We start from the raw sequence: 25,198 nt of genomic DNA on the forward strand, positions 1-25,198 counted from the left end.
ATTTAGATGAATAAAATGGACATTTCCAAAAAAAAAGAAGATAATATAGCATTTGAATAATATGAGTTCACATCAGCTGTAACTAAAAATATTGCATCAGCAATCAATAATAACATTGGTAATCAATAGTAAATACTAAATATATAATGTCAGTAACCAGTATAAACTAGGTATAAATTTGAAAAATCAATATAAACTATACATAATATTGGTAATCAATATAAACTACACACGCTTACAGAAATCACTTATGCAGTAAAAATACTCAATTAAAATAGAAACCTTTTCCAATTCTCGGTACAGGGTGGGTGAATTCGTTCATGCTGGTGTGGGAGTTGATCACATGTAGAGCGGCAGTGGAGACATCATACAATGATGTAGCGGCAAAATGTATCACTTGTTTTGACAGATCTAGAGGGGGATGTACACCTACACCTTTACACTGGATCTTGAACTCTCTGTTAAATAAATAAAACAAAGTCAAGTTTATTTCACTGTAACACTTTCTGTAATGAAAAAAATGACTGTTACATTTACTGTTTAGGGCATTTCCGGGAGTTGTTACTGTGTAATCTTTAGACTCAGTGCAATTGCCGATCTGTTACTGATTCTCTTTTGGGATTAAATATAAAGTTGAACAACATTTCCCAGTGGAAGAAGACCTGAGATGCCACACAGAGCATTACCTTTGGCACAGGGGTAGAACCACCAATCTTTCACAAGCCAGCTGGGTATCTTCCTTACATTAAAGAGTAATACACACCAAGTGACATTTTGAACACATAGCAGTGAGAGGTAAGTGATTCGATGTCAGCAACCTTAACCACCTGGCCATAGAGGCCTCATAATTTAACTCAAGAGGATTTGAAGCTTCAAAGGTTATGTCCGACTTACATCCGATCTTACTGAGAAAATAAATTTTCTTTGCTAATATTTCATGAAATTTTCCATTTCACAATGACCAAGCAGATAAAAATTTCTTTAATATACCTATTTATGAGTGACTTGCAGTTGAGTTCAAACTTGTAATCTCTAGCTTTCTTTGGACTGAAGATAACATCTAGTTCTATAGTTTCCAGGGGTAACAATGTACCAAATCCATCATTTGGCTGAACTTCCACATACTGAAAATTAAACAAGTTCTTTTTTTATATAGTGAAAAATCCATAGCTAAAGCATCAATGGCTCAAGAACCTGGGTTGATTCAAGCAGTTCTTGTGGTACCTGGCCATTTTCGAAATAATTCTTTATGGTTATATCACTAAAAATCCTGGATAACAAGCATTTTGCACATGCCCTTGCAACTTAGAGAAATCAATGTTCGATTATATGTATAAAAGGTTTGACTATTTCTTGCCATTTTCAACAGTATTTTGGTTAAATATTGTGGTCTATCAATAACCTAACCAGTATTCCTGGACCCAGTTGTTCGAAACTTTAACAGGCGATTAAGCTAACGGTTGATTAAGTTTTAGGGTTATTTTTTGGCATTTCAGAAGACTTTGAAAAACAAATGTATGAGGTAAGAACTAAAAATTGAACACTGGAAAATCTTTACTGTAACAATAAAATCAAAACATCATACTACTAAGTCCCGCCAAGTCTAGTATTTTAAATCAAAATGTAACTGGAGGTTAGTTTAACAGCTGGTTAAAATTTCGAACAACCGGGCCCTGGACTCCTTATCATTATCAACCCACATTTACAAATAACTGACAACTTCCCCACATGAATTGGAGGCAGGAGATAAATGGCATTGAATTATCACAGGGAACACACCCCTCAGCCTTGATTCAAACTTACAACCTCCTTAATATAAAACTTGCACACTATCTATAGATCTAGCCAGATGGGCTATGCAAAAACATCAGCAGTATTTTTAGCTTTGTAATGAAACTTTTCTTGAACTGCTTGTACAGACTTTGTGTTGCCAGAAAGACATTTTTCTAGCATCTCCTCACTCCATCCAACCTGTAGCACACATAGAAATACTAAAAATACTAAAATTTAAAGTTATCTTTTACAGAGATATAACTTCTGAAAAGTTTAACCACCACCTGCACAGGGGAATCTAAATGTATGACAATTCACTTAGCTGAAGAAATTAGGAAAGAAACTAAAATGCGTAATATAACAACAATTACCTCAGGGTGTCCAACAAATCCAAATTCTTGAGGCAGTATGGACTTATTGGTTAGTTTTATTGTAGTTTTTGTTGATTCATAGATGGTGCAGTCACCAAAGTTTATATCTGTCGTATCAAATACCATATCTGAGTTGGTAACCACGGCAGTTACTGTGAAAGGCACTGGGGCAGTCTAAAAACAGAGTAATAATATATATGTAATTATATTTTAATAACTATTTCAGCAAAATGTGAGTGAAACATGTGACTAAATCCTGGGCAAATAATATTAAGTTCATACATTTGTATGTAGAAATACTCTACTCTAGTAGTCTGCATCTCTTAGACTGATATTTGTACTTGAAATATTGACAAAGGCCAATGTTCATACCTGATCTGCTACCCTGATGGTCATAGGAGCCTCCAGTACCCCTGTCTCCTTGTCAAAATATTTCCCACCTTCCTCAAATAAACTTTGCCTGAAATTTTAAAATCATATTTAGTTAGAAACGTTTTGAAAATACAGAAACTTAAAAAGTTAAAAAAAAAGATTGAAATCAAGAACTATATCAAACATTATCAAACAGCTGGATATAAATTAAATACAACTAAGAAATGTGCAAACAATATATGGCAGACTCAAATCAAAATTCAGTGGAAGGTTTTGTCTAGGAAGGGCTTTGTCCTACACTCTATCTGCTCAGTTTAAAACTGTAGCAAATTAATTCTAACATACCAGCAGACGGTATTAAATTTTTATCCTGTCTGTTTTCAGTAAGCAAATAACACTAGTTATCATTTGAAAACAAAAGCATTGTCAAAAAAATATAATGTTAAACAAATACATACCTTGGTAAAAATTTGAGCTGAGCTGAGAACTGCGACTGTGCCTGGATATATCCAGTTTTTGGTAACAGCTCTAAATGGTTCCTCAACTCCTTACATACCTCAAATTTCAACCGCAAAGCTGTTGTAGCTCTGTCAAAATACAAATATTTAGTTTAGGTATTGTAAAATTAGATATTTTCAAAAAGCGATTCACAATTTTTGAACTCCAAATAGGTGCTTGAAATTAAATATTCATGATATACGGCCTGCTTGTGAAAAATAAAGTACAATTCGTATCAGTAACAGCACCTTCACAGGTTTTCATTTTTGCAAATATAGACAGTTTTGTGAACATAGCTAAAATAAATCACTCTTGAAAATTCTGGAAAGTATTTGATAGTATAAGCATTTTAGTTTTTAATGTACAAAATGCATCTTTGTAGAAATATCTATCTTATGATAATGTGGTTCCTTTTCAAGATATTTTAGTGATTGATATACTGTGTTATCATTTACATTCATGATGTGCATTTCCTGGCTGGGTGTCCTATAAAAACTAACAAAAAAACATATATTTGTACTCCCAATCCTTACCTGTTACTAACAACAATGGTATCCTGGTACAGCCTGTCTAACATGCATATTTTCAGATCGACTGTCTGCCGCTGCACCCATACTGGGACATCTATAGCATTACCTAGAGCTCTCACAGGTATCTGAAATATTTTAGGTCATTCTACATATTGTGAAATGGAAATAATTTCCAACAGACCAATCTAACTAAAAGTGCAGCCTTGCAACTGGCCGATTCAAAGACCGCACACAAAATTTTACATAAACCCTTTCTAGGAGGCTAACAGCTTTATTCAGTTATAATAGTTTTTTATTAAAATTAAATACATAGCTATAGCTCAAGAAAAAGATTATGAATACAAAATTTGAAACAAAGAATTGCTGAAAGCTGCTAACCCTTTCTGACAATGGGTCACTAAAGGTCACGAGAAACTCAGAATCAACTTTCCCTGGGACAGATGGGTTCCAGATGATCTCAAGTTTTGTTGATGAGAATGGTCCAATCTCTCCTGTAGAGATGGGCCCGGCTTTCATCCCATCTAACGTACCATAGTCACCAATCTCACTGACTAGCAAGTCTGGGGAACCGTCCCCTACTGCTTCACCTGTTTATACAAAATGTATTTAAATCATATAAACTGATTTCAGTATACTAAAACAGCCACAAATTTAAACTACTTGAGCCATTTATTTGTGAAGAAGTAATTTCTGGACTTTTGTGATGTGCCTATCATCATAAATTCAGCCCAAGGCTAATTATAACTTATCTTCATTTTTATGAATCTTTTTCACACTAATTCTGTCAACAAAGAAAACTGCTGACAGAATGTTTTTCAAGGAGTTTTGGGTGAAACTCAAGCAATATTATTCAAAATTCTAGTACGGTACTTTATCATGTTTTTAGGGTTGTAGTCATTTTCAACAAGTTTTCAAGGATCAGCAGAAAATTCAAGGACATTTTAAGGTCTGTGTATCCCCTGAATTTTAACACTGACATTTATGCTCAAACAAAAAGCAGTGAGAAGCATGTAATGCTTGTTGAATCTGAATAAAAAATTAACTGTACACCTATGTCTGAAAACTCACTCATTAGAAACATTCTATAAGAATTAAAAAAAAGAAATCCAGTCCTACCTTCTTCTGGTTGCACCTCAGTCTGACCTTCTGTTGTTTCCTGTGTTCCCTCCTGACCCTCAGATGTCACAGCAGCCTGACTTTCCTCACCAACTTTTGATGCTTCAGCTGAAAAGGATTAAATGAATTAACATACATTCAACACTGCAAGTTACTGTACTAAAGGTGTCCTGTCAGCAATTTTGCACCATTTGGATTTCAAATCAAGCAGCAGTTTAAAACTTTCAAATACTCGTATCCCACCTTCAAGATGGCAAAAAGTTTGGTTCCAAGACAGAATTTATATACTTTGAACATAACAAAGTCATGCCTCTCATTATGAATTTATTCATAAACGTACAGGGAGACAAAAAAATACAAAATTGAAGTAACTTGACATTTACATACATGCTTCTTAAAAGACCAAAGGAATGTCCTAAAGCAAACAGCATAATGGCATGATTTGAAATGACCTTAGAGTGACTTTTCAAGGTAGGCAAGATTCATATCACTTTAGATGACTTGATAGGGGATGGGAGTCAGGAGGAGGAACACTGCTATTTCTACCTTCAGTTTTTTTCTCCTCTGTTTCTTTCTTTGATTTATCAGCTTCTGTAGGTTCTGGACTTAAAGGCTGAGTAGATTCTACTCCTGTGGTCTGAAAAACATATAGTTTTCTATCAAAATTCACATATCTTCTAAAGACAAAGGGCAGAAGAGCCAATAAAATAAACTTAAATTAGCTGTTAAAATATTGGTATTGAGGTTTTCAGAATTGATATCCATGTCACTTTACAAGTAGTTTTTTTTTTTCAATTCTTATTTGCATAATATAATAAATCTGACAGCAAAACTTCTTTGCTGAAATTCAGGTTCCATCATGTACAGTAATTAAAACAAAAACATTTTTTTCAAAACTCTTACAAAGAAACAACATCCCACAAAATTTCCATTAGAACTTTTTGGTTTTTAAACTAAACAAAGTAAGTACTGAATACAAAAATTATTTAAGAGTTTTAATCCTACTCTTGTGATTTAAAATCTAAAAAAGAATTATCTCTCATAAATATTTCAATTTATCCTTGTAATGAATAATAATGTATTTTGATGTAACAGACATGTTATGACAGTCAGCAAATTATTCATTTATTTATATATTTTTTTGTTGGGTTTAATGTCACACCAACACAATCATAGGTCATATGGCGACTTTTCAGCTTTTGATGGTGGAGGAAGACCCCTGGTGCCCTCCGTGCATTATTTTATCATGGGCAGCCACCTGGGTAGAAATCAACCTTCCATAAACCAGATGGATGGCTACCTCACATGAAAAATACAAGACCCTGAGCGAGGCTCGAACCAGCATCAGTAAGAAGTCAGCAAATTATGTATTCTCTGTATGAGATATCAGCACTCTCCATTTATATACAGAAAGCCTTGTGACCATTGAGCTACATAATTTAATGACCTAAGAATGCCAAATTGGTTAATGAGACTTCTTCATCGCGGCAGTGAAATTGCAGACTTTCATTATGGGTCCATTATCGATTTTATTTAAAAACTTACCATTCTTCCAAGAGAAGTTTGTGCACTTGTGGCAGTCTTTGCTTTCATCCCTACAGGAAAAATATATTTAATAAAAATAGTGTAACAGTCACTAGAAAATTCAAAGAAATATACCAGTGTTGGTATCAGGGTATGAACATTTATGAGAGCAGAAAGTTCTATCAACAGCAATCATTAAAGATGCTCAAGTTCCATTTGACTGACTTTTCTTTGGGTATATTTTTTTTACATTATATATTTTACAAAATATAGCTTTCTATATATTTCAACAAACTACTTGTGGCATGTTTGACAAAATGTCATTCAATTCTAGTTTGCATTAGTTAAAAACTATACATTTTTCAATGATTGTAGGAGAACTTGAATGTATCAACTGCACTTAATGACTGACTTCAACAGGCTGGTAACATTGCCCGATCGGGCTTATGACACAAAAAGTAATATTTCTTGACAAATAATGAAGATATTTCTTTCAAACTTGGTCCATTTATTAAGCATTACATATAATGCTTATCAAGATAGAAATAACTTTGTTGCCTTCAGTTTAGTTAGAATTACTTCCCTTTTTCAGATTTTTATGATGCATAATTTTTGAAGTCCATAAATGTTATGTTTTAATGCAATGTTTAAAACAGAAAAGGGATCAATGGCTTTCTAGTGCTCCAAACTTGTGCGCCAATACCTTTATTCTATATATTAAGGGTAAATACTTTGTTTCTAGTGTAGATGTATGAGCAACCTTTTTAGGACTAACATTTCTCTATAATGTTGTAAGTGAAAGCAGAGTAAAATGTTTACATTCATGTACTAGCGCAATAATTTAGAGCATTAGAAAGCCATTTAACCCTTTTTTGTTTTAAACTTAGCATTAGAACATTGTCTTTTTGGACTTCAAAGATTATGCGTCATAAAAATCTGAAAAGGGGAAATAATTCTACCAAAACTGAAGGCAACCAAGTTATTTTTATTCTAATTTGTATCATTTGTTATGCTTAACAAATGGACCAAGTTTGAAAGAAATATCTTCATTATTTTTCAAGAAATATTACTTTTTGTGTCATAAGCACGATCGGGCAATGTTACCAGCCTGTTCAAACCAGTGCCCACACCTTGGAAAAAGACTGTGCAGAGCTCCAAAAATTGTTTGAATATATCATGACTTTAAAATTAACTGCAAAGAAAACAAAAATAATTTAAAGTCTTTATGTCTTTACACCTGTATATCTTTTTTACATGTGTATCTATAAAATGTATGCAATACATATACAGTCGAAACTCAGTATTTCGAATTCCAAGGGATCAAGCGTTTTGCTTCAGGATAACTGAAATTTGACTTAAAATGATATTTTGTGCACGTTTTCAGAACGTGATGACTGAAATTGTCTGCGAGACAGTTGGAATTTTGAGATGAGCCAACCCAAGATATAAATTTTCAACTGTATTCATATAAATGAGCCACGCAGGATCCATGCTGTTCACTAACAGTTTCTCTAATTGCGGAAGGCTTTGAAAGCAAACAGAATGGATCCTGACCAGACTGTGCAGATGCGCAGTCTAGTCTGGATCCATGCTGGTCACAAAGCCACTATGTTGATTTTCCCATGGCGTGGCTCAAATGATTTTTAAACTTTGCAGTAACTTACATCAATACATACCTGTCAGTTTAAAGAATTCAAAGGTAGTGCCCAGTGCTCCTTTGTTTGTCAGGGTGAATGTTCTCTTCAATGTTTCATCAATCACTGTTGTTCCAAACTGTATCGTGTCCATATCTACTGATAACTGAAATATTCACAATGTATATTTAACTTTGGTCCCATTACAATAAATCTTTCAGTCATTTCTGCCTTCTAACTTTCACATTTCTCCATTTATACATAGAGCTCCAATTCTGGCTACCCCTATACCAAATACTGTACTGCCTAAATCAGATGGCAGTATGTCAATACATGCACTCAGCTCAAAACGGAGAAAAGAACATAAGACTACTATATTTCTAGGCCCAGATTCTAATTTTTTTAAAAACTAAAACTAAAGCAATATCACAATATGAAACCAACATTTAATATGTTCAAGAGTATACCATTTCTTCTACCACAGCCAAGAATCAAACTGGTATCCAAAGGTGGACACCTCTAGCAATAACACGACATACAGAGCGTGCTACTGCAACACCCCCACCTCTCCCTTGCATTTGGTCATAGTAATACAAATCTGCATAATTTCATTGCAGCAAATCATGATCTAACTATAATTTAGTATAAATTTCTTTTTATTTTTACTGAATTTGAAGTTTTATTATGAAGGTACCGGTATTACATTTTCGTAACAAAAAAGCCTTCTGGTCAAATTGACACAATTTCATGTCAACATATGTGAAAATTTCACACTAGAATAGATTTCTATTTACTATATAATATTATTAAGAATTAACTTACATCACACTTTTTTGTTGTACATTTCAGAGGTATGGAGAATGGCCCAGTCTGTGAGAGAAACTTCACTTCACCCTCTAGATCTTCATTTATCTACAGATAAACAATATTTTTATGTTCAAACATCACATTCTAATAACAACATACTTTAAAATTGTTAATTCTTGTAGGAGACTAATTCATAGACTTTGTGGTTGAGCCAATCTAAGAAATTAAATCCGAACAAAAAATGTAAAACCACAAAATTTTAGGCCAATGAAATTAAATACTTTACCAGTTCCTTTTTAGTATATAAGATACATTGTTCTATATGTCTTTTTCTGCCTTTTTTGTTTCTTTTATGTAAAACTGCTCCTTAATACAATTTCAATATGATTCATTACTCACCATAGGTTTGAAAGTCACCAACATTTCACATGTGAGACCAGCAGACATCTGTCCTGGAGGATCAAAACTGCAAAAATAATGAAATAACAAGAGCTGTCACTAATGGTGACAAATGCCCCCACAGCACCTTGACCTTTGACCTGGTGACCCCAAAGTCAGTAGGGTTGGTGTACTCATAAAGCACTATCAGCATGTAAAGTTTGAAGGTCCTGGGTGAAGTGGTTCTCAAGAAAAGTGCCTTCATGCAAAAAATTAACGTCGGCCCCTGTGACCTTGACCTTTGACCTTGTGACCCCAAAGTTAGTAGGAGTAGTGTACTCAATAAGTACTATCAGCATGTGAAGTTTGAAGGTCCTGGGTGCAGTGGTTCGCGAGTAAACTGTCTTCATGCAAAAAGTTAACGTTGGCCCCTGTGACCTTGACCTTTGACCTGGTGACCCCAATGTCAGTAGGGGTGGTGTACTCAATAAGTACTATCAGCATGTGAAGTTTGAAGGTCCTGGGTGCAGTGGTTCGCGAGCAAAGTGCCTTCATGCAAAAAGTTAACGTTGGCCCCTGTGACCTTGACCTTTGACCTGGTGACCCCAAAGTCAGTAGGAATGGTGCACTCAATAAGTACTATCAGCATGTGAAGTTTGAAGGTCCTGGGTGCAGTGGTTCGCAAGTAAAGTGCCTTCATGCAAAACGTTAACGTTGGCCCCTGTGACCTTGACCTTTGACCTGGTGACCCCAATGTCAGTAGGGGTGGTGTACTCAATAAGTACTATCAGCATGTGAAGTTTGAAGGTCCTTGGTGCAGTGGTTCGCGAGTAAAGTGCCTTCATGCAAAAAGTTAACGTTGTGACTAACGAATGAACGAACTAACGGACGGACAGTTGAAAACTAATATGCCTCCCTTCGGGGGCATAAAAACAACTTCAATCAGCATGTTAAATATATAACACAACAGTTCTGATTATTGTGTCATCATATCATCACCACAAACTCGTCCCCCACCCCACCACCCCCGCGAAAAAACAAACTCCTTTTGATAAAATAATTTCATAAAATGTATGGAATTCATTTAAAGGCGTACACTAGAATTCGGGGTGAAATTATTCTCAAATATATAGAATTTTTTACAACTTTGAATATTGAAGGACAATTATCTAAGACACAAAAATATGCAATAACAATCATAGATCACCGATACTGAAAAAGAGTTATCTGCCCTTGAAAACATCATTTTCCCCAAAATGTTGTTTTCAAGGGCAGATAACTTTTTCAATATTATGATTGTCCTTCAATTTCCAAAGTTTGAAGAAATTGTATTATTGGGAAAGATTTCACCCATCTCATATACAGGAAATTCTAGCATACATCTTTAAAATAATCACATCATTTAAGTGAGCAAATGGATTGCTTATCTAATGATCTATTTTAACAAATATTTCAGGAACAACAAGAGGGCCATGATGGCCCTATATAGCTCACCTGTTATCATTGCACTTGAGGACAAGAAGGTCCTCAGAAAAAATATCTAAGTCTAAAGGACAGGAACAACAAAGGAAAGAAATTTAACCAAAAAGAAAAACAAAATTCTTACAAGGTACATATATGTTAAAATACACCTAAAAATTGGAGGTACCATCCATGTTGTACCACAGAAAAGTGGTCTCGGTTTTTCCCTATGGCCAATAATAAAAAAATTACTAAAAATAGGCTATTTATAGTAACATAACAGGGAAGTAATTCAAAAGAAAATTATTGTAAGTTAACAAAAGAAGGATCTGCCAAATAAATCTGTTGACATAAATGAAATTTCAGATCAGTATCTTCATTAGTTACGGAAATATACCCATTTTAATTTGAAATAAAGGGAGGTAATTTGACATAAAATCAGTCCATAGTTATCTACCCTGATTGGCTCGGTCCAACTAATGACAATAATGAAATTTCAAATAAGTCCTGTAAGTACTTACTGATATAAATCCATTTTGACTACAATCAGGGGAGGTAATCAGATATAAAATAACTCTGGAAACTACGATTGGATCTGATTTGTCATGGAATCCAAGATTTATTGTTGTTGAAGATATTTTGGAAGTTTGAATCAAATAAAACCATAAATGAAGTCTCTATATGGCTGCAAAAGCCAAAATAGCCAATTTTGGACATTTAAGGGGCCATAACTCTGGAACCCATGACGGACTCTGGCCAGTTTAAGAAAGGAACCAAGCTCTTGTGGTGATACAAGTTGTGTGCAAGTTTGGTTAAAATCAAATCATAAATGAAGTTGCTATTGTGCAGACAAGGTCAAAATAGCTAATTTTGGCCCTTTCAGGGGCCATAACTCTGGAACCCATTAGGGGATCTGGCCGGTTCAAGAAAGGAACCGAGATCTTATGGCAATACAAGTTTTGTGCAAGTTTGATTAAATTCAAATCATAAATGAAGCTGCTATTGTGCAGACAAGGGCAAAGTAGCTAATTCTGGTCCTTTCAGGGGCCATAACTCTGGAACCCATAATGGAATCTGGCCAGTTCAAGAAAGGAACCAAGATCTTATGCTGATTCAAGTTGTGTGCCAGTTTGGTAAAAATCAAATCATAAATAAAGCTGCTATTGTGCAGACAAGGTCAAAATAGCTGATTTTGGCCCTTTCAGGGGCCATAACTCTGGAACCAATAATGGGATCTGGCCAGTTCAAGAAAGCAACCGAGATCTTATGGTGATACAAGTTGTGTGCAAGTTTGGTTAAAATAAAATCATAAATGAAACCACTATCGTGCAGACAAGAAATTGTTGACGGACGGACGGACGGACGGACAGACACACGGCGGACGAAGGGTGATCACAAAAGCTCACCTTGTCACTATGTGACAGGTGAGCTAAAAAACATGTGTTTCTTACATATAATTCAACCTAAAGTCTCACACTTAACAATATGAAGTATTTTCTACTTTCATACTTACTGGATGTTAATAAAATCTTTCAGACGTTCTGTTATATCAATATATTTACAATAGTTCACTGTGTATGACACATTGGTGAGGGTGACCTTCTTCTTGTAGGATTTTCCAACATCAAAATCCTGTAGACAAAAATACAAGTAAAATATCTATCATTCCATGTTATTTTATTATATATCCATTTGATTCAGAACTTTTAGTAATGACTACTCTCTGGACTAAGTAAATCAGTAAATACAAGGAATAGTTTTCAAAATGTTATAAATTTGAGGTTTTCTGTGTACATTTATCAGTATATTGTAGGAACATACAGAAAAAAAAATTAAGTATACTACAAATATTTTTTTGTTCAGAGCATTGGCTGTATTAAAGAATTCTTGTTCACTCTCAGTATTTAAAATTCCTAATTAAAATTCCTAATAAGGTAAAATTGAATCCTACTTAAAAAATTGATTTATAAGCCACCTAGAGATCAAAAGATACAATGATTTCAAATGAAAATGCCTCAACTAAATCAAGATATTCAATGAGAAACAACAGAATTTTCCAACAAAATTTCCAAGTATCAATTATAACCATTCATAAAAATTGAGCCATGCCACGAGAAAACCAACAAAGTGGGTCTGTGACCAGCATGGATCCAGACCAGCCTGCACATCCGTGCAGGATCCATGCTGTTCGCTAACAGTTTCTCTAATTGCTACAGAGTCTGAAAGCGAACAGCATGGATCCTGACCAGACTGCGCAGATGCGCAGGCTGGTCTGGATCCATGCTGGTCGCAAAGCCACTATGTTGGTTTTCTCATGGCGCAGCTCAGATGGTAATTTCATGTGACACTCCAACATCTACTGTGTTTCTTAACAATTTAAGGAAGTCTTTCACCATTATAATCTTCAATTTTCTTTATGAAAAAAATATTTAATATATAATAAATGCAGTCCTAACCTTAAAGTGAATGACGTCAGGTTTACTGTAGAATGGACATCCAGAAAATTCACGACCTGCGGCAACTTGTTTCACCACAATCCCAGCACGATGTTTCTCCAACACTTGATTCAGTATAGCCTACAATATACCAGGTACATATACATGTACTGTAAAACATGAAATCATTATTTCTTTTTATCTTGAATTAGGGTTTTATGACAATGTTGTTCACAGTGGACTTTTTTTCATGGATTCTGTGGTTGTTTCCAGGGTTTTTTCTAGCTATTTTGGGGACATAGCCTATACCCCCAAAATTGGGAATTTTGACGCGTAAATGTTCAAAATTGGGAAATATATAGTCCCATAGGATATAGTAAGGATGTGTTTAAGCACTTTCTCATACACTTGTTTCACATTGTACAACCTCTTTAACATACTTCCATTACAAAATTGTCCATAATTTGGTCAATGTTTGTGCAATTTTGATGAAATTTTTTTTCAGGATGTAGATTGGGAATTTTTGCACTAATTTTGGGAAAAAAACATACTTTTTGGCATTGGGAATAAAGCCGAATAACGGCTATAAAAACGGCCGAAAATAAACCCTGGTTTCAATCCACAAAATTAAGCCATTCAGACATAATAAGCATTAGGCCTGCTATGTCATATGGTTTAAGGTGAAACAAGAGCTGTCACAGGAGACAGCGTGCTCGACTATTTCGATGCTGGATAGTGAAACTGGGCACATCTGAGGAAACTAAAGCCGTCACTGGAGTGTTTAATGACTCCAACTGTGGATGAAGATATTGCACAATAGCCTGAGTCTATGTCAAAAATATCAACTTAAAGTAATAAGAGAGGTAAAGTTAAAATGTATCAAAACACTATATAAGTATATCCTAAGCAAAAAGGGGCATAATTCATTAAATATTGGTGCCAGAGTTGTGCAGCTTGTGTCATATAGTGTGGGTGATGATGCTGAACAACTATTTTAAGTTTGAATCAAATCCATTCAGTAATAACAGAGACAGAGTGAAAGTGCATCAAAACTTTAACCTAAAATTCTAAGTAAAAAGGGGGAATAATTAATAAAAAAATGGTGCCAGAGTTATGCCCCTTGCATCATATGGTGTGGGTGATGATGTTGAACAACTATTTTAAGTTTGAATCAAATCCATTCAGTAATAACAGAGACAGAGTGAAAGTGCATCAAGACTTTAAACTAAAATTCTAAGTAAAAAGGGGAAATAAGTCATGAAAAAATGGTCCCAGAGTTATGCACCTTGCATCATATGATAAGGGTAATGATGTTGAACAATTGTTTAAGTTTGAATCAGATCCATTCAGTAATAACAGAGATAGAGTGAAAGTGCATAAAACTTTAACCTGAAATTCTAAGTAAAGTAAAAAGGGGAATAATTCATGAAAAATTGTGCCAGAGTTATGCATCTTGTGTCATATGATGTGGGTGATGATGCTGAACAACTATTTTAAGTTTGAATCAAATCCATTCAGTAATAACAGAGGTAGAGTGAAAGTGCACCAAAACTTTAACCTGAAATTCTAAGTAAAAAGGGGGAATAATTCATGAAAAAATGGTGCCAGAGTTACGCACCTTGTGTCATATGATGTGGGTGATGATGTTGAACAATATTTTAAGTTTGAATCAAATCCATTCAGTAATAACAGAGATAGAGTGAAAGTGCATCAAAACTTTAACCTGAAAATCTAAGTGAAAAGGGGGGATAATTCATGAAATATTGGTGCCAGAGTTATGGCCCTTATGTCAGATGATGTGGATGATGATGAGGAATAAGTGTTTCAAGTTTGAATCAAATCCATCAAGTAATTACAGAGATAAGTTGAAACAAGAGATCACAGAGTGATCTTGGCGCCCACCAATGTGCCATTTTTGAGTGTTCCAAATTTCAAGACTTACTGACTACCTCAAGGTCAAATTTCATTTCCGTACACGACACTGTGCATGTGGTCCAAATTCAAAAGCTGTAGCTTGAGAAATGTGAAAGTAGGTCACCAGGTCAATGTCAAGGTCAAAGTTTGTTTCAGTACACAATCCTATGCATGTGGTCTAAATTTGAAGCCTGTAGCTACAGAAATGTGAAAGTAGGTCACTAGGTCAATCTTAAGGTCAAAGTTCATTTCGGTACACAAAACTATGCAAGTGGTCCAAATTTGAAGGCTGTAGCTTGAGAAATGTAAAAGTAGGTCACTATGTCAAAATCGAGGTCAAATTCTATTTTGGAATACAAAACTATGCATGTGGTCCAAATTTGAAGCCTGTACCTTCAAAAATGTGAAAGTAGGTCACTAGGTCAATGTAAAGGTCAAAGTTCATTTCGGTACACAAAACTATGCATGTGGTCCAAATTTGAAGGCTATAGCTTGAGAAATGTAAAAGTAGGTCACTAGGTCAAAATCAAGGTCAAGTTTTATTTCAGAATACAAAACTATGCATGTGGTCCAAATTTGAAGCCTGTACCTTAAAAATGTGAAAGTAGGTCACTAGGTCAATGTAAAGGTCAAAGTTCATTTCGGTACACAGAACTATGCAAGTGGTCCAAATTTGAAGGCTGTAGCTTGAGAAATGTAAAAGTAGGTCACTAGGTCAAAATCATGGTCAAATTTTATTTCGGAATACAAAACTATGCATGTGGTCCAAATTTGAAGCCTTACCTTAAAAATGTGAAAGTAGGTCACTAGGTCAATGTGAAGGTCAAAGTTTTTTTCGGCACACAAAACTATGCATGTGGTCCAAATTTGAAGGCTGTAGCTTGAGAAATGTGAAAGTAGGTCACTAGGGCAAAATCAATGTCAAATTTCATTTTGAAACACGGAACTACGCATATGGTCCAAATTTGACGCCTGTACCTTCAAAAATGTGAAAGTAGGTCACTAGGTCAAAATCAAGGTCAAAGTTTTTTCCAGTGCACAAAACTATGTATGTGGTCCAAATTTGAAGGCTGTAGCTACAGAAATGTGAAAGTAGGTCCACTAGTCAAAATCAAGGTCAACTCATGCCAAGGTTCATCTTGCCACTCAAAAATATACATGTGGTCCAAATTTGAATGTTTTAGTTATGACAAGAACATTTTAAAAGCTTTTCCCTATATAAGTCTATATGAACCATGTGACCCCCGGGGCGGGGCCATTTTTGACCCTAGGGCGATAATTTGAACAAACTTGGATAGAGAACCACTAATGATGCTAATTACAAGTATCAAAGCCTTAGGCTTTGTGGTTTGGACAAGAAGATTTTCAAAGTTTTTCCTTATGTAAGTCTATGTAAACCATATGACCCCCAGGGCGGGGCCATATTTGACCCTAGGGTATAATATGAACAATCTTAGTTGAAGACCACTAGATGATGTCACATACAAAATATCAAAGCCCTAGGCCCTGTGGTTTTGGACAAGGGGTTATTCAAAGTTTTTTCCCTATATAAGTCATTACAAACTATGTGACCCCAGGGCGGGGCCATATTTGACCCCAGAGAAATAATTTGAATCATCTTGGTAGAAGACCACTAGATGATGCTTCATACCAAATATCAAAGCCCTAGGCTCTGTGGTTTTGGATAAGAAGGTTTTCAAAGTTTTTCCCTATATAAATCTATGTAAAATATAGAAATAAACAAAGGGCCATAACTCCCTCATAAATTGTTGAACCAGTCTGATTTTCAGGGGGACACAACTAGGGTACCAATACATCATTCTGACAAAGTTTGGTCAAAATCCCCCCAGTAGTTTCTGAGGAGATGCGATAACGAGAAATTGTTAACGGACGGACGGACGGAATGACGGATGGACGGACCACGGACGCAGAGTGATTTTAATAGCCCACCATCTGATGATGGTGGGCTAAAAAGAGAAAGTGCACCAAAACTTTAACCAAGGTGGGGACGCGGAAAGACGCCGACGCCGACGCCGGGGCGAGTAGGATAGCTCTCCTTATACTTTGTATAGTCGAGCTAAAAAAAAATTAAGTCATAAAAATAAGGAAGTCAATTAGTTTTAATGTTTTTTTATGCTTGTTTTGCTGCAATTAAACCAAAACTTCGCATGTTTTTATTAGATCTGCCAGCTAAGTGTAAGTGCAAAGTTTCATGAAATCTAAATAAAAATAAAAAAAAGAAAAAAAACAAAGAGAAAATATTTGGTATTTTAAAGTATGAACTAATTTCAGAGCTTTGATCAATACACAAAGTTAACTTATTCAAACGTTCTCATATTTTTTGAAGAGCAGGAGGTAAGATATATTACCTTGTCCATTTTGGATGCACCAAGTGTTTTCAATGGAGAAGAATCAGTGTCTTTAGGTACAGTGTATGGTTTATGATGGTCCCACAGTCCTTCAAACTCAGGTTTGGCCAAGTCTACTGCAGTTTCACCCATGTCATCATCATCACTAGAGTCGCTGCTCTCCACTTCTCTAGGTGGAGGAATCCTGTCTACAGCATCGGTATCAGCTGTATCCAACTTCTCATCATCCAGTTTCTCCTGGGTCTTAAATATATTACATTTACATTCACAGATATTTTATCACATAGAGTAGTCAAAAAGATCTAGGAGTCAATTACAGTTGATTTTATCTTAATAGACCTTAAAGAAAAAGGGAGCTAAAAAGATTCTATTGTCAGATCCTGCTAATCTGTAACATGGCTTTTCATGATTTGTGGCTTTATTTTGCAAGATCCAGATGTAAACTGTACACCATTCTAAAGGTCTATGAGAGTGGTACAAATAAAAAATAAAACGTCAAAGGAAAAGAGTTGTATAAAGGATCAAGAAATATATAGTTACATTTTCATCTAGTGAATCTCTAAGGTCTAATGTTAGATCTTCTTCCACACTCAGCTTGGTGTACTCCTGAAACGTCTTCAATGGCTTCTTCTTTGGTGGTCCCAGAATCTGAAAGTCACAGACAGAATAAGGATACAGAAAAATAAACTTGTGTACTAAAGAGCACCTCTTAAAAAAGACCAAAACTGAAAAATCTACCTTGAAAGGCCACTTTCTTGCCTCTTTAATGGGGTGGGGTCCGGCATCGCACTAACACAATTATAAGTTATATGGCAGCTTTTCCGCTTTGATGGTGAAAGAAGACACCAGGTGGTTTTTATAGGGTTTACCATGTACTCATTTCAAATATATTATGTTATTTTTTTCTATTCCAATTCACATTCATGTAAGTCCATGTAAAATCTTTCTCAGAATATCCAATATCTATCATTTTTCTAATTTCTAAATATCTTTAAATCAGAAATTTAGACTGTAACATCCTAATAATTAATTTTGCTCTGTCATTAGTAAATCACCACAGACTGTGATGAAACTGTGCCTTTTGAAGCTACGTAAAGCCAACCAATATGATATACTTTGTAAACAATGGTATTGCAATTGAACATTTGGTGGTCTGAAGTCTAAATTTGAACATTTGGTGTTCTGAAGTCTAAATCTAAGTTTCAGACTTTGAAAGTTGATGAATATGGGTTCAGGATCTTGTCATCATAAATACAAATGGTCATATTTCTTTTTTACTGTCAGAAAAAAATTCTTTATCTAGAACTTGTTGTTTTTTTGTGCGTGTGTTGGGTTTAACACCATTTTTCAACAGTATTTCAGTTAGGTAACGGTTGGCAGTTTTCTTAACCAGTGTTCCTGGATTCTGTACCAGCACAAACCTGTTCTCCACAAGTAACTGCCAACGAATGACGAATGATTTCAGCACAGTGTCTTTTATCAAATCGTCACGGAGAACATATGGCCCACCCGAGGTTCGCGCACATGACCCCACGATCCGTAATTTTGCGCTCTTCCTATAGAGCTAAGTGGGCGGGTAAAACTTCTTTTTAGAATCTGTTTTTACCTTTAAATTAAAGCATTGTGACAGGAAAGAGATAATATCTAAATAAAAATATGTACTTGACAGACCCTCTAAAAGATTCAATACACAAATGTTTCTTATGTCCATGTATCATTATAAATATATACTGACTGGATAACCAGGACAAGAAGAAAACAACAGGGCTTCCATAAAGAAGTGTGTTGCTACAAGTAGAAAAATCGATAAATGAACACACAGCTATTAAGCTAGAAGTGTCTATCCCAGAATCTTCAGTTTACTCTGTAAAAACCGACATTAATGTCATATGACAAGGCAAGGTCACCACCCAGTGGGGCTTGAACCCACAACATCCTGGTTGAGGGGCAGACACCTTAACCACTAGAGCAGCACTTCCATTAAAACAAGTGATGGGATTGTTCACCTTTGATTTTTCTCGTTTTGGATCGTCCCAGAGTAATGGTTGTTGTTGTTTTCTGCGCTTCATTCTTTCTTCTTCCAGCAGTATTTTCCCCATTATACTGGCTTGTTTCTCCATCTGTTCACTCTCAAAGTTCCTAAAATTTGTCACAATGCATCACTCTATGCAATTCAAAATATCTCTTTCTGTGCCACTAACTTAATACCTAAATCTGTCTTTTTCTGCTAGGAATGAGTGAAAATTTGACAAGAAAGAGAAAAAAGATTTACAAGAAGTTAAAAATTCATTTTGCTTTAACTGGAATTGGTTCTCCCAGCTAAGTTCTAACTTGTGAAACAGATAAGAAAGTTTAAATATTATAAAAGCACTTTCAAGAAAACTTATTAGCGAATTAAGCAAAAATAAAACTATTCTAAAAATGTTCCGCTATTACACTATTCAAAATACTGCATTTGCGTATATCCATTCTTTAGGCAACACTACTGCGGATGAAAACAGACATACGATTTTTGTTTTTCAAAGTCGCTGATACGTTTCTGTATGAGCAATATCTGATCAGGGTTGCCACCTTCATCAAGTATTTTCTGGCGAACTTGTTCAAGTTTCTGCTCTTCTTTCTTCCCAGCGGCCTTGTCTCTAGCATGCAGGGCCTTCAAATTCTCCTGCAATAGTGATATCAACAGAAACAATATCAGTGGTGATGTATTTACAAAATTTATACCAGTCTTAAGTAATGGTAAAAATACAACATCTTCATTATTTGGTTGAAATTCATTCATGAAAACTGCAAATTTTGCCCAAAATATCATATTAAATCAATGGTTTGTTTCAACAGTGTTCCTGAAATTCTTAACCAGTACTGATTTGTTCTCTAAATGTACATCACCGCTTTACCATACAAATAAAAGATTGGGAACAAATAGTTGAAGTTCAATTATCTGGTACAGGGAACTAATAGCTCTTGACTTCTGTAAACCTAAAAATATTTTTGACAGCAATATTTTGCATTTTTAATGTTGACTGACATTTTCCTTACTGCTTATGTTCACAACTCGACAGTGATACTTCAATGTTATATTAAGTTAGTGACAATTTCACGACACGGGATATTTCAGAAAACTATACCCTATTGGACTGAATGTCACTTTTCAACTTCAAAAGCATGTCCATTTTCCTTTGCATGTTTTCTTTGTAACGGTTGTTCTCTTCCTCCTGACGTTGCTTCAACCTAAAATAAAAAGAATGGGAAACTTTATACACACTGAGGTAAGTTATTACGCCAGAATAGTTCTTGATTTGTCTAACAGTATAATAAAAACACTTGTTACTCTTTTAGTCCAGGATAAAATTTCTTAGTATCTTTTGCTTGACTGAATGAATGTTTGTGGACCATTCCCAAGTCCATTGGATCAACTCTGTTTTAATTAACACTATGGGATACTAGCTGTTTAAAGAGACAGTGGCATGATATTTTTCCACAAGAGCCAAATGTTGAAACATGCAAAAATAACTGAAGGGCATGTTATGTTCAATAAATACAGTTATGTTCAATCATGTCTTTCTATGGATAAGCAAATTTTTATAAAGGGAATGTGCGTAAATAAAAAAAGGGTAACTCTTAAAGTTTAAATGTCTATTTCCTGTACAAATACATGATCAGAGAGATGAAAAGAGTATATTTTGTAGAGAGAAACCTTACTTGTTCATGGTATCATCAACAAATCTGCTATGTTTCTCATGACTTTCTTTTGCATTTCTTGCCCTGTATTCACTCTGTCTTTGTCTCTCCTTCATAATCTCTTGCTGAACTCTGAAATGTGTTAAGTAAGTACTGTATCACTGAATATTTTGCTTCAAAAATTTCTGAATATGTCTGGTTCTGTATCAGTGAATATTTTTGCTTCACCAATTTTCTGTAAATGTTTGGTACTGGTCACAAATATTCCGTGAATTTGTGGAACTGTGAATATTTTTGTGTCACAGAATCTCCACAAATTTCTTGAACTGTATAAATGAATATTTTTTCATTACAAATATTCTGTGTATGTCTGGTACTGTATCAGTGAATATTTCTGTGTCGCAAACTCTCCACAAATTTCTTGAAATTCATCACAAATATTCTGTGAATATCTGATCCTGTATAAATGAAATTGTTTATTGCCAATGCCTGGTACTGCATGTCTTTTGCATTTCTATTGTCCTATCAAAATAAAGGATAATCTTAAAATAAATCATTTAACCTTTAGCCTGCTGGTGGCAAGTGATTCTGCCTTTGTGACCAGTGTAGACCATGATCAGCCTGCAGATCCGTGCAGTCTGATCATGGTCTGCACTGTTCGCTATTTAGTCAGTAAATTTTCAGTGAACACCCCTTCAGACAATAAATGGTACTGTCCAAATTGAAAGACAGACTAGTCCATTGTAGAAGTTTAGCAGGGTGAAGGCTAAAGATGTTCATTTTCACCTTTGTTTATTTCTCATATTCTTTTCAGCCTGTAAAGCTTTTCTCTCCTCCTTTCTAAGTCTTCGAAGAGCAAGATCTGTTTTCTCTTTGGCTAACCTATCCTCTTTCTTTACAAGCTCATCTTCAGCAAGTAGGAATTTTCCTCTTTCCACTTCAACCTTATTAAGTTCATATCTGAAACAAAGAGATTGCAAATTCTAGTGAAAAAGTCAGAGAAATGATAATGAGAATTCCCTTTAGTTTTCTAATTTTTATACAACTTCAATCCAGACATGAAGTCCTACAGAAAAATTTAATATATTGTTTTTCAAGTTTTTGACTTGTCGACATTTTAATGATGTGAATTATCTATTTCATGTTCTTTGAATATCAAAATTCATGGGGGACTAGTTTTTGTGGATTTTGTGACTGCATGATCTGTGGAATTAAATCTCAATAAACGCATAAAAAATACATTCATTTTATCCTTAAAATTTGAAATCCACAAAATTCAATACACATCCTAACAAAATAGCAACCTTGGTAAAATCCATCAAATTTCAAAATAAAATCAAATGACTTTTTTCATTATAAGCAGCATAAGTAAACTAAATCGCAACTTCCTACAACTTCTAATTAATCTATGGATTTGCATGTAAATGGTAACCTGAGAAAAAGTTTTGTCTGACAAATTTGTACTCTAAACTTTACTTACTCTTCTTTATCGAGTCTGTCACAGATAAGTTTTTCTATTTGCTTTTCATCGGAGATTTCCTGACTCAGTCTGTCATGCTGAGATCTCAGTCTGTGTATAGCCGATCTAGAAATATAATATTATATAACATATACAGTGAAACATTGTTCACTCAAGCATGGGTGACTTATCGGTAAGTACATGTGCTGACTCAAACAATTCATATCACCTGCGGTCCACCTTTCTTTCTAGTCTCTTTGTATGGACTGCTTGAAACTCAAGATAACACAAGTATTTTTGCTCATCTCCTTCCGACATTGAACAACTGGTTTTAATGAATTTACATTAATACAAAACTTGATTATGCAGATTTTATAAGTTACTTTTTTTTACCGAATGTTACTTTTGAAACACTAAATTTGAAACACTGAACTGAACAAGAACATCTGAAAAGCTACTTAGCATTTCTGTGTTGGGTGAAGCAGGGCAAAGATGGTGCATCCCAACCAGAGCATTATGGGGTGACTGACTGACAGAGGGACGAAAGAAAAACAGATGAGTCCCTCCTGGTGACACGATAATAGGAGACTAAAACAAATGTGGGAAAAAAAACAATTAGGCATTTTGCAGTCAAGAACTGATATATATATACAAAGACTTACTGGTTCCCAGCAGATTCTTTTTGTTGAATTTCATCTCTAACCTGGTTCCTTTCAGCTTCAAGCTCAGAAATCTTACTGCGGCACTGTTTCAACTCATCCCTGTGTTAAAAAATTATGAAAAATTTGTTGTTATGAAATTCAGTAATTTAATATTGATATTTTTGAATATTTCAGCAGTTTCCTGTACGTTGTAATTGTAAAAAATCAACATCGCATTGTCTTAAAAGCACACATAATTTCCAGGTTAAGATTGCATACAAGTCAAATAACTCATTATACTCTGTATCTAAAATGCGGATCACTTTCAACTTTAGGGCTGAAAGACTTATGATGGCTAACTGGCAAACAAATATCACGGCTGGGATTTAAACTATTTTCAATTTGTCTATATAAAGTTAAGTATCATTCACAGCCAAGAGGTAAACATTTTTATTCAAGGGTCATGTGGTCCACATATGTGTTAAAAGGCATACAAATTAAAGTAAACAATAATCTATTTAGACATTTTTTTAGAACATGTTTCATTTATGCACCTTGTTTTTTCTGTCATGTACTGATGATGTTTAACTTTCTCTGTCAGCTGGTTGAGATGACTTCTTAGATGCATCATACGTAACTGTTCCTGTCGAGATAACCTCTCTACTGGAGTATCTGGATAGTCTGGAGATCTGAAATCACATAACTCCTGCATTATCTACATGTAACAATCTAGGTGTTAAAAGAGTAAGATCTCATGTATACTAATGTTACAAGTAGACTGTGTTATTGTTAAGATATTGAAAATAGTACTTTTTGTGATTTAATAACTGTTGCTGTCCATATATTGGTGAAAATTTAGGATATGAAAGATGAAGTATCTGTGTAAGATTACGACCAACGATAGCTCTAAACCAGCTGCTATTCAATGTTCAATATATACGTTGCTTATACAACCATGAAACTGAACGTTATAAAAATGCGAGCATTACGGATACATTACAATCTCACGAAACTATCTTATTACATTTCTGTACATGTATACAGAGAAGTTTTATTTTAACTTCTCACATTGTCTTTACTCAAATATATAATTGTTAAATGAAAAATTCTTACTCAATATAAGTTTCATCATCATCGCCCTCTGATCCTCCAAGGTCTAATTCACCATCGTCATCATAGTCAGCTATTTCTCCCTCAATCATAAAGTCTTGCTCCATTGTATCTAGGTTCTTAAAGAAATCATCTCCATCTAGCAGGGGCATGCCAAAGTCTTGTGGCAGTCCTTGAAAGTCCATGTTTGTTGTTGTCACCTGTCAATCTGAAAATAAGAGAATGAACTTTTTTTTTCTTATTCTCATCAAAAGTCCCACATACAACTTCAGTAAACTGAAAGTAATACTTTTCAAATCATTATTCTGAGATACTCAAGTATCATTCTATAATACTTAAGGGTTTTCTGACAACATTTAAAGAACATGTACACAAAGTTCCCCACCCCCCTCTATAAAGTTTCCTCTGGATAAAGGAGCAAATCCCAAAGCCAAAAGGTATGTTTGTTTTATTCCAAATTCTAAAGTCTAAATTCTAAAGTTATCCAATGGCGCTCTTTCACTCAAATATTTTATCTTCAGGTATTAACTTCAAAAGTTGAAAATCTACTTCAAATATAATATTATTTAACAATAGTAAATACATGATTGTATATGAGCCATGCCATGAGAAAACCAACATAGTGGGTTTGCGACCAGCATGGCTCCAGACCAGCCTGCGCATCCGCGCAGTCTGGTCAGGATCCATGCTGTTCGCTTACAGTTTCTCTAATTGCAATAGGCTTTGAAAGCAAACAGCATGGATCCTGACCAGACTGCGCTGATGCGCAGGCTGGTCGGGATCCATGCTGGTCGCAAACCGACTATGTTGGTTCTCTCATGACGTGGCTCTTATTATGAAATAATTGTGTATGTAGAGCTACATTCATTTATGTCTTGCAGTAATGGTTAATAGATTACTGTTAAAAAAACTTCCAGTTTTCTGTGGCAGTACACAATTATACTGTGTTCAGCTATACAATCATGTTAAGCAAAGTCATGTTTAAACTAAGAAATAATATATCTCATTTAGTGATTTGTCGCTGAATAAATCATTGTTTGGAGTTCAGATGTGAAGGAATTTTATCACAAGGGCGCAGCCCGAGTGATATAATAATACGCATCTGAACGACAAACAATGATATTC

The 25,198-nt window shown here is 34.9% G+C and overlaps 1 protein-coding gene and 1 long non-coding RNA gene across 7 annotated transcripts in view; both read right to left on the bottom strand.

Annotated features, from left to right (window-relative positions):
• Window positions 1-25,198, bottom strand: part of LOC128548508 (uncharacterized) — a 64,491-nt gene that overhangs the window by 27,990 nt on the left and 11,303 nt on the right. The window lies entirely within an intron of this gene.
• The window catches only part of LOC123527549 (cilia- and flagella-associated protein 74-like), a 55,279-nt gene that overhangs the window by 25,166 nt on the left and 4,915 nt on the right, over window positions 1-25,198 (bottom strand). For all 6 annotated transcript variants that reach the window (XM_053523543.1, XM_053523547.1, XM_053523548.1 and 3 more), the window contains exons 2-27: window positions 24,077-24,281; window positions 23,518-23,652; window positions 22,985-23,083; window positions 22,344-22,448; window positions 21,650-21,823; window positions 20,885-20,995; window positions 20,311-20,413; window positions 19,690-19,847; window positions 19,189-19,321; window positions 17,723-17,830; window positions 17,183-17,425; window positions 12,921-13,040; window positions 11,978-12,096; window positions 9,025-9,091; window positions 8,641-8,730; window positions 7,861-7,984; window positions 6,206-6,255; window positions 5,207-5,297; window positions 4,661-4,768; window positions 3,923-4,131; window positions 3,548-3,669; window positions 2,975-3,103; window positions 2,517-2,604; window positions 2,145-2,318; window positions 991-1,124; window positions 283-458 (exon numbers count right to left, since the gene is read on the bottom strand). In XM_053523543.1, the coding sequence (XP_053379518.1) occupies window positions 283-458; window positions 991-1,124; window positions 2,145-2,318; window positions 2,517-2,604; window positions 2,975-3,103; window positions 3,548-3,669; window positions 3,923-4,131; window positions 4,661-4,768; window positions 5,207-5,297; window positions 6,206-6,255; window positions 7,861-7,984; window positions 8,641-8,730; window positions 9,025-9,091; window positions 11,978-12,096; window positions 12,921-13,040; window positions 17,183-17,425; window positions 17,723-17,830; window positions 19,189-19,321; window positions 19,690-19,847; window positions 20,311-20,413; window positions 20,885-20,995; window positions 21,650-21,823; window positions 22,344-22,448; window positions 22,985-23,083; window positions 23,518-23,652; window positions 24,077-24,258 (3,352 nt within the window). In that variant the 5' untranslated portion in view covers window positions 24,259-24,281. The remainder of the gene's footprint in view (window positions 1-282; window positions 459-990; window positions 1,125-2,144; window positions 2,319-2,516; window positions 2,605-2,974; window positions 3,104-3,547; window positions 3,670-3,922; window positions 4,132-4,660; window positions 4,769-5,206; window positions 5,298-6,205; window positions 6,256-7,860; window positions 7,985-8,640; window positions 8,731-9,024; window positions 9,092-11,977; window positions 12,097-12,920; window positions 13,041-17,182; window positions 17,426-17,722; window positions 17,831-19,188; window positions 19,322-19,689; window positions 19,848-20,310; window positions 20,414-20,884; window positions 20,996-21,649; window positions 21,824-22,343; window positions 22,449-22,984; window positions 23,084-23,517; window positions 23,653-24,076; window positions 24,282-25,198) is intronic.

Source organism: Mercenaria mercenaria, chromosome 14, assembly GCF_021730395.1.
Source record: "Mercenaria mercenaria strain notata chromosome 14, MADL_Memer_1, whole genome shotgun sequence".
Taxonomy (NCBI): Eukaryota; Metazoa; Mollusca; class Bivalvia; order Venerida; family Veneridae; genus Mercenaria; species Mercenaria mercenaria.